The 13,386-nt window shown below is 49.4% G+C and overlaps 1 protein-coding gene across 1 annotated transcript in view; it reads right to left on the bottom strand.

Moving 5' to 3' along the window:
• ARIH1 (ariadne RBR E3 ubiquitin protein ligase 1) overlaps positions 1-12,172 on the bottom strand; it is a 27,717-nt gene extending 15,545 nt beyond the window's left edge. The window contains exons 1-4 of the mRNA XM_010137663.1: positions 12,105-12,172; positions 6,306-6,450; positions 2,780-2,872; positions 2,401-2,456 (exon numbers count right to left, since the gene is read on the bottom strand). Coding sequence (XP_010135965.1) covers positions 2,401-2,456; positions 2,780-2,872; positions 6,306-6,450; positions 12,105-12,112 — 302 coding nt within the window. The 5' untranslated portion in view covers positions 12,113-12,172. The remainder of the gene's footprint in view (positions 1-2,400; positions 2,457-2,779; positions 2,873-6,305; positions 6,451-12,104) is intronic.
• Between the last annotated feature and the right edge of the window lie 1,214 nt (positions 12,173-13,386).

The raw sequence follows: 13,386 nt of genomic DNA, 5'->3' as shown, positions 1-13,386 counted from the left end.
ATTCCATAGACACAGCACGTGGCAGCCAAATTCTCACTGCCAGAATAAACCAAACCGGGCTGACGAAGCACCTCGGCCATGGCAAGCCTGTAATTCTGGAGTGAAACGTCGTGACAAATGAAGAAACAACCCGAACTTAGAATATGAATTATAAATTGCATTTTCTTACTCCATACTCCTAGACATAATAAATGTCTCTAAAATTGGACTGTGTTCTGCCAGGAACTGGATGTCCAGTGCAGAGGCACGTGCACAGGGGTTACACAACCCGCTGGTCGCTGCTTACCCAGCTCCGTGTTACAACCCCCCTGCCCTAGGTCCAACAGCGCTTCCATGGCACCGCTCAGCTCCAGGCCTTCCAGAACCCTGCTCTGCATACGACTGGCTTTTGTCCAATAATTAGTTACATGAGACATATGGAGATGTTTGGGTTGATTTTCAGAGGCAGCCGCTCTTGCTTATCGGTGAAATCAACAGCTTTGCAGGGAGGGTGAAGCCACTGCCAACAGCATGAACAGGGGTGAACAAGGGACAGAAAGGGGTGACCTCAGCCAGTGTGGAAGGCCTGGAAAGAACTGAAAGGGACCCTCTCTGCAGCCTTCCCACTTAAGCTCAACAGTATCAATAGACAACAAGCCAACTAGATACTCCCAAACCCAGGAAAGCCACCCGAACTGCCAGGTTTGGACTCGCATGGAGGTAATTCAACCGGGAGAGGCACTCTGCTTCCTGAGAAGGGAGCGGATTAGGAACCTGGCCTATCGACTTGGATTTTCTGATAGATTAGGACACTGATGTCTCTAGACATCACGCCTCAGTCTTAGCTTCCTATTGCTTGGAAAACTACAGCTGAGAACAAGGACAACCTGAAGAGGGAATAACAAAGGACATGGGAGGGGGTGCAGATGCTGGTTGGGGTTACTTACATTTTTAGTCATGCCATTTCATAAGACTGCCACAGTTGCCCATCTTTGCTTTCAAAGAAAAGCATCAGGCTTCTGAAAACACAATGCACCTCCCTCCCCCAGACACTCCAGGTGTCCCCCGAGATCAGGGAAAGGTGGATTTCTACCTCCACCAAACGTTTATAGTCTGACTTCGACAAAGGGAACCGGTCTGCTTCACCACCTAAGTGCCGCTGTGCTATGGCACGGCCCAGATACCTCTGCCACTTCTGGGCAAGGGGGAATCCCACAGCACATGCTGGGAGTTAAGGACTGCACGGATTCACCCCAGCGTCACGGTTTTCTGTGCCATAAAAGCCACCAAGCGAAACACAAGAGTAATCAGACCCACTGCTAACACCAAGCAGTAGCAACAGAAGCCATAGCAACAAAAGCCAGCACTGCTCTCCTCCTCCCAAGCTTTCCTGGCCTCCAACAAATCATTCCAGCCAGTCTCCTCCGCACACTCTATGTTAACAGCCTCTTCAAACTGTTGCAATCAAGAAAACCCTGAAGAAATTTCCCGCTGTGGGTCTACGACACCATGAGCTGAGTTCAGACTTTGGTAACAAAAATTTCCATCGGGTCACTCCAGATATTACGCCAACTCCAGTTCCAAATTCTACCAACCCCCTCTCCAACAGGGCATGAAAACATTTCAGCTGCTTCCACTCCCGTCCAGCCTACACCTCATGACTAACACGGAGCCACTAACGCAGAGAGTATGGGAAATCGTTAGTCTGGGAGCGCTGATATAAAACCCGGCAAATTAATATCAATGAGTCAGACTTCAGGAAGGAAGGAGTAAGGTAGCAGAATAAGCGTCTATTTAGATGCTTTTTAGCATGAAGAATTAAAATTAACTTAATCAGGATTCAGAATTATGAAGGATATTGCTCATGCGGCAACATCACCCAGTTAAAGGGCTCGTGGAATTCACTGCTCCACCATGCACAGTCAGCCTACAGCTGGACAACTTAACAAGCACAGTGACACAGGCTGACGTACCAGCTTCACCAAACCTTATGTCTGAGGGTCAACTGTTTTCTACCGGAGGGCACAAAACACACCCTACACAGGACTTCTTTCCTCTGACTCACTCATTAACTAGAGCTACAGGACTTGGTGAACTGGTGGGTTGCCCTAGGTAGGAAGTCTGGAATTCCTACGTCAGTCAAAGGAAACAAGATGGACAAAAGCAGTTGAACAGGGTTTGGAACGGCGGCCTGGTGTTTATTCTGTCACCATGCTGACCAGATTGAGTCTTTCCTCCAAGTGCTGTGGCTAAACAGGCAGGGAAGAGACACAGTGGTATCAAAACAGACAGTTCAAGACCCACCTCTCTGCTGCCTTAAAGCCTCTGTGCAGCTGTTTATAAGCCAGTACATTTGAATTGCACGTGAGTAACAAAACGGAAAGAGAGGAAAGCCAAGAGGTAGCAGCTCATTGTACTTACATAACTGTATTGTCATCGACTAAGATATCACAGCCGTGAGCAGGGCATGAAATGGTCTGAAAAACCAAAGAGGTCATAAAAAGAACAGTGTTTCTCCTGGTTTGGCATCACGAAGAATTCCAAGGCAACAGGCTTCACTCCAATACATAGCAAAAATAGCCCCCGGCTCTACCTCCACGCCCCAGAAGCGCCACCCGGAGCAAAGAGCCTGTGCTCCCTCCACGTAGGTCCCTCCAGCCTCACCCATGGCTCTGGGGCTTGTTGTTCTCTTGGGGTTTCCTGAACTTTAGCAGGGACGAGTCCTCCCCCTTCCTTCACCCTCCTCTGCAACCCGCAGGATTTCAGCAGTCAGCCGCGAGCAGGTGAGTTGACACTTTACCTGTCCCATGCCTTCCTCCATGATTTTGGTAGTCAAATACTCGCTCCAGCACTGCATACAGAACTTGTGTCCACACTCCAGGCCGGTAAAGTACTGCAATGACACACAGCACAAGATGTTGGATCATCTTACCACGTGGATTCACTCACCGGGGATTCACTCCATCGTTCGGCCCTGCTTGGAGCTGTGCAGTTTATCACACCTCCCAGCCCACCGCCGCAGACCCGAGGTGCTACTGTTTTATTCCGCATCACCACCGCTGCAGAACAGGCCCGGTGCAGCTTCAGTTGTGCTCTCAAAGCCATAATCCCCAGCCCTCGCAGCACGGTGAGGTGTGGCTGACGTCTCCATCCTGCCCACCCATCTGACCCTTGCTTTAGGAGTATTTACAGAGCACGGCACAGCTCCCCCCATCTTAACTCTTACAAACGAGTCAAATAAACGCAACGCCACCAAACAGGTCTCAGTTATATGACAATAATCTTCCCTCCTCCTGTTTTTTCTCTTGGCTCACGGCCACGTGCGGGTGCCGCCCAGAAGCCCCCCCATGTGCACAGCCACTGAGTGTGGTCCCTCCTGCAGGGGACACAGTAAGTGATCAGTGTCTGCATGACACAAAGAATTGTGGGCACTTACGCTTTTAACATCTATGCACAACTTTTGCCAACTTGTTTGGTAAACTTCCCCTGAAACCCAGATGCTCATCAGGTGAAGAAGCTAAAGATCCTAATTGGCGGGTGTAAATTACTAAATAAAAGCCAATAATTATTAGCTGCGACAGACAGCAACAAGGGCAACTGGGTACGCGTCATCTCCATGGAGTACGTCATGCCACCGTCTGGGACCGAACGGTTGCACAAGGGGTGGAGAAGCAAACACTGCTGAGCAAAGACCAAAATTAAGTGACCTTTCTCAGGTCATCTTAAACTTATTTTACACCCAGAGCCAGGGGCACACTCTATTTGAAACAGGTGACCCACTGCGCAGATCTCCGATGGCTGCACTTTTCAAACTGTCCTATTCTCAGCCAGCCAGATAAAACATGAGCTCCACCCTGAGATATCATCAACTGGTGTGGAACTCCACAAAGCTGGAAAAAACCCAGTATCCTCCATGAACAGCAGCAGGATGCTGTTCAGGAAGGAGAGTCTCCAGTTTATAGAAACAATGTTCTTCCCCAGCTGCCTCCTTGACCATTGGAGACTCGAGATTACTGCCACTGCACTGACCAATTTGTGCATCGACCTGGCGTATAAGCTGGGTCACACTCTTCTCTTGGTGCTCCGGCACTCGGATCGCACAGGGAAGGTGCTTTGTAAGCACATTCTTCCCACGGCCTCACCAGTTTGTGATTCACGCTCATCTGGCACTTCTGCCATCGGCCAAGGCACAGGCTTCAACCTGAGCCTTGGAAACCTGCTGTGATGCTGCAGCCAGTGTGCTCAACCCCGCCTGCTGTTCCCACAGCCCTGCCAGAGAGCAGCAGAATGGTTAAACCTGACCTGACCAGTCCACGAGACGTGAGCTGAGCATCTGGCTTCGTTCCTGGTAAATACAGGTGCTCACCCAAAACAGGCTTGGGCTAGGGGACCACCCCTTACCGACCCTAGACACTGCTGCAGGGGCACGCTCCAAGAAGCGCTGCAGCACACAGGCACGCACGTGTCTTCATTTCAGACTTGTTTCACTTATTTCAGGCCGTGAAAAGGTTTGCTAAATGCCCACATAAAAGGCAGCCACCACGCTTCCTCCCAGGCCGCAAAGAATCCAGAGTATCTTCCCACTCCTTTCTTTACTTTGAGGGAGTTCCCAATTATTTTTGGCTAAGCTGACAGCAGATGTCAAGGGAGCAAGCTGATGTAAAACCCTCAAGTGCCACGGGGAACAGTGACGTCTGGAAGAGCGCGTTATCACAGGGGACAGCTCTACTCTCCCGTTATCTGGACTCATCACCTTGTTCTCTTGCGAAGCCGAGTGCCAGCAGCAGCAGGCTGCCACTCGATACCCATCCCTGCTCGTCTGGTAGCATCAGACCCATCAAAGAAGGGAGCAGCTGCTCCGAGATGGGTTCACCACATCTGCCTCACTCCAGCTTGCTTGACTTCAGTAACGGCGATAGCGCCGACAAAGTCAGCTGTGTGTCCTCAGAACACACACGGTTTAGACAGCAGCACCATGCTCTCCAGAGACAGGAAGACTTGCTCTCCAGTGGAACGTGAGGGAAGAGATGCAAGAGAGGAGGCAGGCAAGGCCATAACCCTCTTGATTCCTGTCTTCTTGTAAGGGTCTCCCCCAAAGTAATGACTGGGACTTGACGTTGGTCCCAACCATCAAGGTGCAGGCTGCCAGGAGAGCATCAAATACCTCGGCTTTGCAGATGCTTCCCAAAACCTCCAACCACAGTTCGCTGGAGATGACTGAAGAGCTACAAAGACACCGTACTTCCCTCAAGTGTGCTTTAAAGAAAGACAAATGCCACCTGCAATGACTCCACCAACGGGGCAATAGTCAATGTGTAACTCACACTGACCCAAACAGATTTCAAACCAGGTGGCTTAAGGTCACCTTGGACACTACAGCTTGCTGAAGAAATAATAAACACCAGTTTTTCTATATGCTCGGACTTTCATGTACAGCAGAGAAACAGCTGTTTCTCCTGTTCTTCCCCTCTGCTGTCTCTTGACACCAAGAATAGAGACATTCCTACTCCCTTGCGACGTCTCGCTGCTCCCGCTGAGAAACCGCTCCTCTAACAACTGGGCCACTACTATTTTTAAGGCACTACTCAAACTACAGACCCAAGAAGCGCTCGTGTGCTCCGTGCTTCCCAGCAGCCAGAAAGCCGCTCCCCAGGCAGCACGGGTACCCCCGGTCCCCCTGGCCAGAGGAAAGGCCCGTCAGCTGCGAGCGCTGGCACGCTGCTCCCACCCAGCACAGCAACCGCAGCAAAGAGGGACAACAGTATCTAAGGACACGAAATCAAAATGAGAAGTTTCCAAGAGGACCTCTTCTGGAGATGGACATTCAGATGCTAAAGATGTCTCCTCCCGTTTTTGGATTTGAGCTTTTCCACCCAGCTCCTTTTCTCCCCAGATCTCCCATCGCTACATCCTGCCCCTGTACAACGCACAGTAGAAACCGGGACCTCGGGGCGGGGGCGGACGGAAATTCAGTATTTGCCAGCAGCTATTTTGCCCATCGTGCTTTCCACGTATTTTTTTCCCTCATGTATCATTTATTTGCATGTCTCAATCGGTGTCTGACCTTTGTGGAAAAGCACTTGATCTGCTGTTTGATTTTTCTGAGGAGCTCCTTTGCTGCCCAGCACCCCCAAAGGCTTTTGCAGAAGGGATAATCATTTCCTTTGGAATACAATCTCACTTCCACTACACTAATGCTGTTTGAGTTCATTTAAAACAGCCTGTTAAACCATACAGCCAGACTTCTGCACCCAAAACGTTACGTGTCAGGCAGGGAAGCCTGGGGAGTTCCTGGTCAGACCCCTCCTTGGCTGCTGGGCACTCACCGAGTTCGGGTAGTTCAGGTAGCAGATCTGACAAGGCATATCCTGGGCTGATGACCTCGTGTTCATCTGGCGCGTTCGAGACTTTTTACTGGGATTAATGACGTGACACTCTGCAAAGAGCTTCTCCAAGTTGCCATCGAAGTACCTGCATAACACACACAAAAGAAGGAAAATTTAACCCCCTTCCCTGCAAATCAGTTTTCAAATTCTGTTTGGGAATTAAATGTACAAAGTCGGTTTTAGTATGTGCAAGAACTCACACCCCCACTGCTTTGAACATGCCCTTCACTATCACCACAGCACAGCCCGGCCCTGACCACAGGGGTGGATATTAGACAGCTATGTCATTCCGAGACCCTGGCTTGAACTGCTCGCTGCTGAAAACCCAGCTACCCTCAATTCTTCAGCTGCACTTCAAGTAGAAGATACAATTCCAGGTTTATAATGCTTCCAGAGATTACAAGTTTCACAGAAAGGAGGATGCAAAATTGGGTGGGGGAGATGAAAAACCACTTTCCTTCTATTTCCCTTAAGGAGAAAAATACTGGTTTGGTTCACAGGAATCTCTTCAATGTGGCGAGGAGGACCAGATTTGAAAGAGTCATTAGTAGCAGGTCTGCAGCTAAGCACAGGCAGACAAGGCTGGAGCTCAAGAGTCTTTACAAGGCACATATTTAAATTCATCACAAACCAGACCAAAAAAGAATCTGCTGTCTGCAACAGATAGAAGAGAACCAGGACCTTCTGCTGGGGAAAAGTTCCTACGTGTGTCTGAAAAACATGGGGCTAGGGCTGGTAGGCAACATCTAACCCACACACCTCCGGCTAGAGTCCTACCCCACGGTCCTCCAAAAGGTCCCAAACCCACGGCAGCCCTCTGAGGGCACTACCTACCAAAAGAGGTACAGCTAAAAACGGGTCATTTCTCTGCCGCTTCCTGCAGTTCCTGACGCGGTTCATGCATTCTAGATCTCAATCTGACACTGAATTGTGAAGGCACTGGTGGATTTGGCACTGCAGCACACACCAGGCTTGGCCACCATTCTTCAGCGCGAGCTCAGGGATTTAAGTTACGGTGTTTGCCTTCAGGATTATTTTATCTAGAAAATTTCAGCACGTGAATCCAGTGCAGTCCCATTGTAGGCCTATTTGTTGATTGAAGAGACGTGGGTAAATATTAACTCCACAAAAGGTTTCCAGCTTCCAAAGAGTTCTTACGCAGCTCAACCAGCGCAGGACATCCTCCGTTTGAGGAGAGCAAACAGCTGGGGTGTGATGTTTGTGAGGAGAACAGTTTTGAAGGCAAATGCGATGAGGCAACATTAACACCGGCATCCACAGGCAGCTAAACACTTACAGAAGCGCCAGAGGTGTCTGTGGTGGGCGGCTCTTTGGGAAGGGGGCACAGCCACGCCAGGAACTAGACTCCACCACCTCTCCAGGCACTCCTGGTTTGACACAGCCTCTGCAAAAGCTACTCTTGAGCCATGGCACCTACAGCCCTAACGCTGGGGATACAGACAAAGCGGCCCGCTACTGCTTTCCACCCCCCGCAAACGCCAAGGGGAAGCTACCTCAGAACCACCCCTTCCTTCCCAGCTCTCAGAGGTCCCCCAGTAACAGACCGAAAATGAGCAATTTGGATCCGTGTTGTTTGTCCGGGCTAAAGGCTAGTGAAAAATCTAAGAAAGAAGGCGATGTTTGGCCTTTTTAACTCTGCTGCTCTCTCAGTCCTTACACCCCCCTGCTCTCTGGGACTGCCCCTTGTAAACCTCACTGGGGTTGAGGAGAGACAGGCTACGGGGTGATACTCCTTCCCCACACTGTCGTCTCGTAAAGCATTTGCCTCCTCTGCTGTGCCAGGGTATGCTGAGCAAGTCCTTTCCGGAACTACTTCCAGATACGTGTCCGAGTCAAACCCATGCTGTCACTGGGCGAGGAGAAAAGAACGACTCTAGAAAACGCAGAAGAAACGTGGATCTCCCTGAAAACACACGGTGCCGAGGCACACTCCAAAGTCCAGCGTCGCTAACTGCTCCTCACGCAAAGACACGGAGGACCCAGGACAGCCCTTCAGTGGTTAGGAACGGGTTTTTGTTCCACTTGCCGTGCCTTTCTCACCACAGACCACCCGTTACAGCACGGGTCCCTTCGCCCTTCCCGTGTTCTCCGGTCAAAGAATTCGCAGGCAGCTGCAGTAATGCTCTTTCCCAGCACAGCCGATAAGCTTCTCATGGGAAATTTCTCCTCTCCCCTGTCCCAGCAAACCTTCTCAACCGCCCGTTTCCATTAGCTTTCATCCTCCCTGAACCCAAGGAGGCCAAAACAAGGCTACGCCAGCTAAGATCTGGCCATGATCTCACACCATTTCACCTATATTTCTCCTGCAGTTCTCACCTAATGCATCCCAAACAACAGCTACCTTTCTCCAGAGCTCCTTCACATCAGCAGCTCTGTTTTAACTCCACGGAAAACCCCACATTCTTTGCCATCTCTCTGTGGATGAGTCCTACCGTGACGCTTTGTACCGCTTCCATTGCTAGGATCCTCCCAGCTGTCTGGTTTTTTCCTGTACAACATCTAGATCCTCCCCTGAACCAAGTGCCTCCAAAGCAGATTTGTGCCAAGTTGTTCATTAACACCAAAAACCATTCATCCCAAAATTAACTGATAAGGGTCTTACTAACAGGTTCCACCTAGCCTGCTATTTCCCTTATGAGCAGAGTGACTCTACAAACACCGTACTGATCTCAACCCAACGCATGCAGTGGAAGAAAAATCCTTTAATTCCCTCCTCGCTTCCTTCACACCTCCAGGGTCTCTGAGTTTTCCTCAATTTATCACTATTAAAGGCTGCTTCTTGGTAGCTCGGTCCTTATTTTCATCTCGGAGAGAAGCACAGCACCTTTAATGGCCTTTTTAATCCTCTACCCTCTTCTCCCTTCGCAGTGCAGATACTCACTAACTCGAGCACTTCTGATGCCCAAGAAATGTTATGGTCTATTCAACTCACCCTTGGCTCCACCGGTTCTATTCCTTTTTCAAATTCCTTCTCTTCATCACAAAGCTGTTTTCTCTGCTACTTCAGAATTAATAGCCACACCAGTGAATTATTTTCACTGCTTATCAACACCAAGACCATAATAGTATCAAGCCTTTTTGGCAGAGGGATCAAGCCAATAGCATCTTTATTTCCTCAAAACTTCTTCCTGTTTTTGGTAACTGCCTAATCACAATTTTCTAGACATAATGAATCCTATCTAAGAGAGTAGCAAAGATAAAAAGCTTTTTCACTAAAAAAAAAGCTTCTAGTATCTACTTTGGGATATTTACTTCACTGAAAGAGCATTTGTGAATGTCAGCGCATCAGTATAGTTGCTGTAAAACAGACCTTCGTTCCCAACCACCTGCCATACGCCACTTTTCACCTGCTCAGCCTCTGCTGAACAGCGTTAAGTACTTAACTGCCCGAAGGGAAGCAGAAGGCCAGGTACCCATAGAGCAGAGTCAGACCCTGCATGCAGGGGAAAGAGGCAATCTGGGCTAGCAGCCGAGCTGCCAGGGCCAGCCTGGCATCCGTCTGCTGCTCGGAGGGAACACAGACCAAGGTAAGCGCTACGAGGGATGGCAACGTCTCTGTCTGTACCACCAGGATTCTGTCGGGCCTCTGGCTATCTGCTGAAATTCTTTTATTTCTAAAATAATGACCAGAGGAAGGCATAAAGTGGGAGAGCTGCCTCTTCACCATCAGGAGGCTTGGCCCCACAACTCCCCTCAGGAGGGACGGATGCTATCAGCCTCGGTAAAACTGGGAGGTAATTAAGATCAAGCTATGAGTTAAAGCATTTCCTCCACTTATTTCTGAGGTTACCGGGTTAATTTGTACCTGCCAGTCTCCTGTCTCTATTAACCACACCTGCGAGACATGATACTGAACACCACCGTTCTCCAAAAAGAGCTTCCTCCATCCCCATCGCCACCCTACAAACCAAGCCACCCAAAACGCCCATCTCGCTTTCGGAGCGTTTCACCAGTGGGATGTGACAGTTTTCCTGTCGGGGCATTTACTTCACTGTAAGGGAATAAACACCGGTAGCGTATCTACCCTCTGAACAACGCCATGCAACCACACCGTGACAGCGCTGGCAGGGCCATAACAACCTGCTCATTCAGCACACATGTAACCATCTAAAAAGGGAGGAAGAGGTTTTCATGTTTTAAACACTGAAATGTTAATCTCTCCAGCTCACATGTCACCTCACTCAGCACCAGGAGCCTCCTGGTTTATCTGCTTTACCCCCAGCCAAGTTTGATAAGGCTGCCTGTGAGGTCACGCTGACTCACGATGAAGGAGCCTCAGACAGACACTGGCTACGTACTGTAAACGCCTGACCTTAAACAGCTGAGTTCAGGCTCTGACTCGGTGTGAAATCACGCACCAAAAGCTGCACCCAAACACGATGTCTCAGCCAGCACTAAACCCACCCCGACTGCAGGCAGCGACAGGGATTTCCCGGGAAGGCTACTCAATGGTTACTAGGAATGAGAGGGGCCAGATTTATTCCACTAAAACTGCTTAAAGTCAGAGGGCCTCAGGGAAAAAGAAAAAGCCTCCAGCGCTGTCCCAACATGGAAGATGGTTTAGCGTTCTTCTGCTACAACAGGGCGTCAGTCAGCCCCAGCACTGTGACTCACGTGCAAGAGGCTGCACAAACAAGGGTCATGTATACCATTACTCACAAGGGCGATCTATAGAATTAAGATAAGTATTACCCAGGGTAAATGTTTACCTGTGGACTATGTAAATATTTACATGTACTTACAGAGTTCTGGTTGGAAATTGCAAAAGCCGTACAGTAAGACTTCAGAGGAATGCCTGACACCCTCCTTGGAAAAAACCCACAGCCCAATTTAAACCTTTCTAAACCGAAAAAACAAGCTTTCAGTGAGAAGGACAAAAAAAAAAAATCTACTGAATAAAGTGAGACACTTCAGTACACTTCTGTAGAGGTATCAAAACGGTAGCCAAGGAGCGTGAACTTCAGCCTGAGCAAAAGAACCAGCACAAGAAATGAAGAGATGTTGCAGAACATCAGAACGCCGAGCAGTTCTACTCAAACAGCCTCATATTTGCCACACAAAGCTTTCTGACTTCCAGCCTGAACTAAAAGAGGTCAATTTTTGCCCTCTGTTGTACAATAGCAAACTATAAAAAGTACCTTTACCAGCAACGTTCCCCAAGAGCCGGGAACCGATGATGAGAAATAACCAGGAGACGCTCCACTCTGAGGGGGAGGCAACAGTCAAGCCGTTATTTAAACGCACACGCTGAAAAAAGCCTAGAGCTGCCAGGATGACGGCAAGGCAGATACACCTCACCGGTCAAGAGCAGTTTAGTCTTGGCACGACAAATAAACAGGAATACCCCAGCTACAGCAACACACGAGCGCTACTAAACACAAATCCCCCGCGGTTTCAAGACAACAGGAACCTGCTCCTTGCTTTTTGCCAGAGCATGTGAAAATCCCATGCCTGCATGGGTTCAAACGGGACCTCCAAGGGGCAGCTCACTTCCAAAACCCCTCTGAAGCCTAATAGGCATTATTAATACTGGAAAAAAGGAGCCACCCTTAGCTGGGAACATCCAAGGAGGAATACTTACAGCTTACGCGGCAGATCCTCTGGCACGTGCCGTGCATTCATCCATTCTCAGGTAATTAATCACGTCATTAACCTGGTAATAACCATTTCTTGCAGGTCAGAAGCGAAACGTGGCTGCATGCTACGGTGGCTGCTTACCTCTCCATCAGCTTCTCTTTATCCCAGTTGAAATGGCTCAGCAGTATTCGAGTGATGGTCGCTGGATTCTGGAGAAAGAAGAGGAAAAGCAGCAATAATTGAGTAACCGCCTGACCAAGCTGACTGTTCGGTGAACATGAAGCAGGGGTCTGCGTAAGCGCCTGGGGACAGCAGCGTGTCTGACAACATAATCCCAGCAGACAAAACATCTTGAGGTAACAGATAGGGAAAACAGACTGACTTGACAGACAGAGAAATTAAACCAACCCCTCTAAAGCAAAGTGTCTGTATAAAACGAGAACAGGGCTGCCCGCTTCAGGAACAGGTTAGTCACTGCCACCACGACAGCAGCCCGTGCGCCCGCACAATGAAAACCCGGGATGTCCAGAAGAGGCAGGACAGGCAAATCGCCCTCTGTCCTACCCCATTTTCACCACAACAGAACAATAAGCCTTCTTTGCCCAGCCCCGACCACCAAAACACCTGGGCTGAAAACCCTCCCAGAAAGTAACTGGCTGCCAGTGTACGGTGACAGCATCCTCTGAAGTCTCCAGATGCTCCTGAAGCACCTGGAGATCCCGAAAATACTATGCAATTCTACAACTGAGGACAGAGATACTGCCTAGAAATGCCAGAAATAGGACTGGAAATAAAAGCTGATTTTCACTTGGGTACAAGATTTTCTTCCACCTAAATCGGTATCATCACCCAAAGGTTTGGTTACACGAGCCGAGAAACATAACCAAAGCATGTGGCCTCCTGTGACACCCCAGAACCAGGGTTTAGCTCCTTAAACCCAAACTCTCCAGGCTCCGTTTTGGGACCATGTATAGCAGCAGAGGTGACAGCTGCTGTCCTGAGAGCGGCTGCGTGTCCTTTGCCATTTGACACCAGGCTGGAAGTTAGCTGTAGGGCAGATTTTCAGCGGACACGCTGAAGCTGTTGAAAAGTAGGACATAAACTAGCGATGTGATTTCCTGAGCCCACGGGCTACAGCTACAACTTGAAGCTGCCAACAGCCAAGGCTGCCACGCAAAGGGGTGATCCCACCCCATCCTCACACCAGTACAGCCAGTACGTGCCAGTACAGCCACCTGCACTACAGCGCTGCAGATTAATGGATCAGAAATTGATCTTTTCAGTTTTTTTCACCGAATCAGTTCCCCGATGTTTGATTCCCTAACCACACAAAAAGCTGCATTGGCACAAGGGAGAGGGCAGGAGGGGACAAGTGGGACAGCATCTTTTGGCAGCAACACCAACAAATACTCCCTGAAACAAA

Source organism: Buceros rhinoceros, unplaced genomic scaffold (genome assembly GCF_000710305.1).
Source record: "Buceros rhinoceros silvestris isolate BGI_N320 unplaced genomic scaffold, ASM71030v1 scaffold20176, whole genome shotgun sequence".
Classification (NCBI taxonomy): Eukaryota; Metazoa; Chordata; class Aves; order Bucerotiformes; family Bucerotidae; genus Buceros; species Buceros rhinoceros.
The sequence above is the reverse complement of the archived record's forward strand: the minus strand, read 5'-3'. Positions and strand labels throughout refer to the sequence as shown.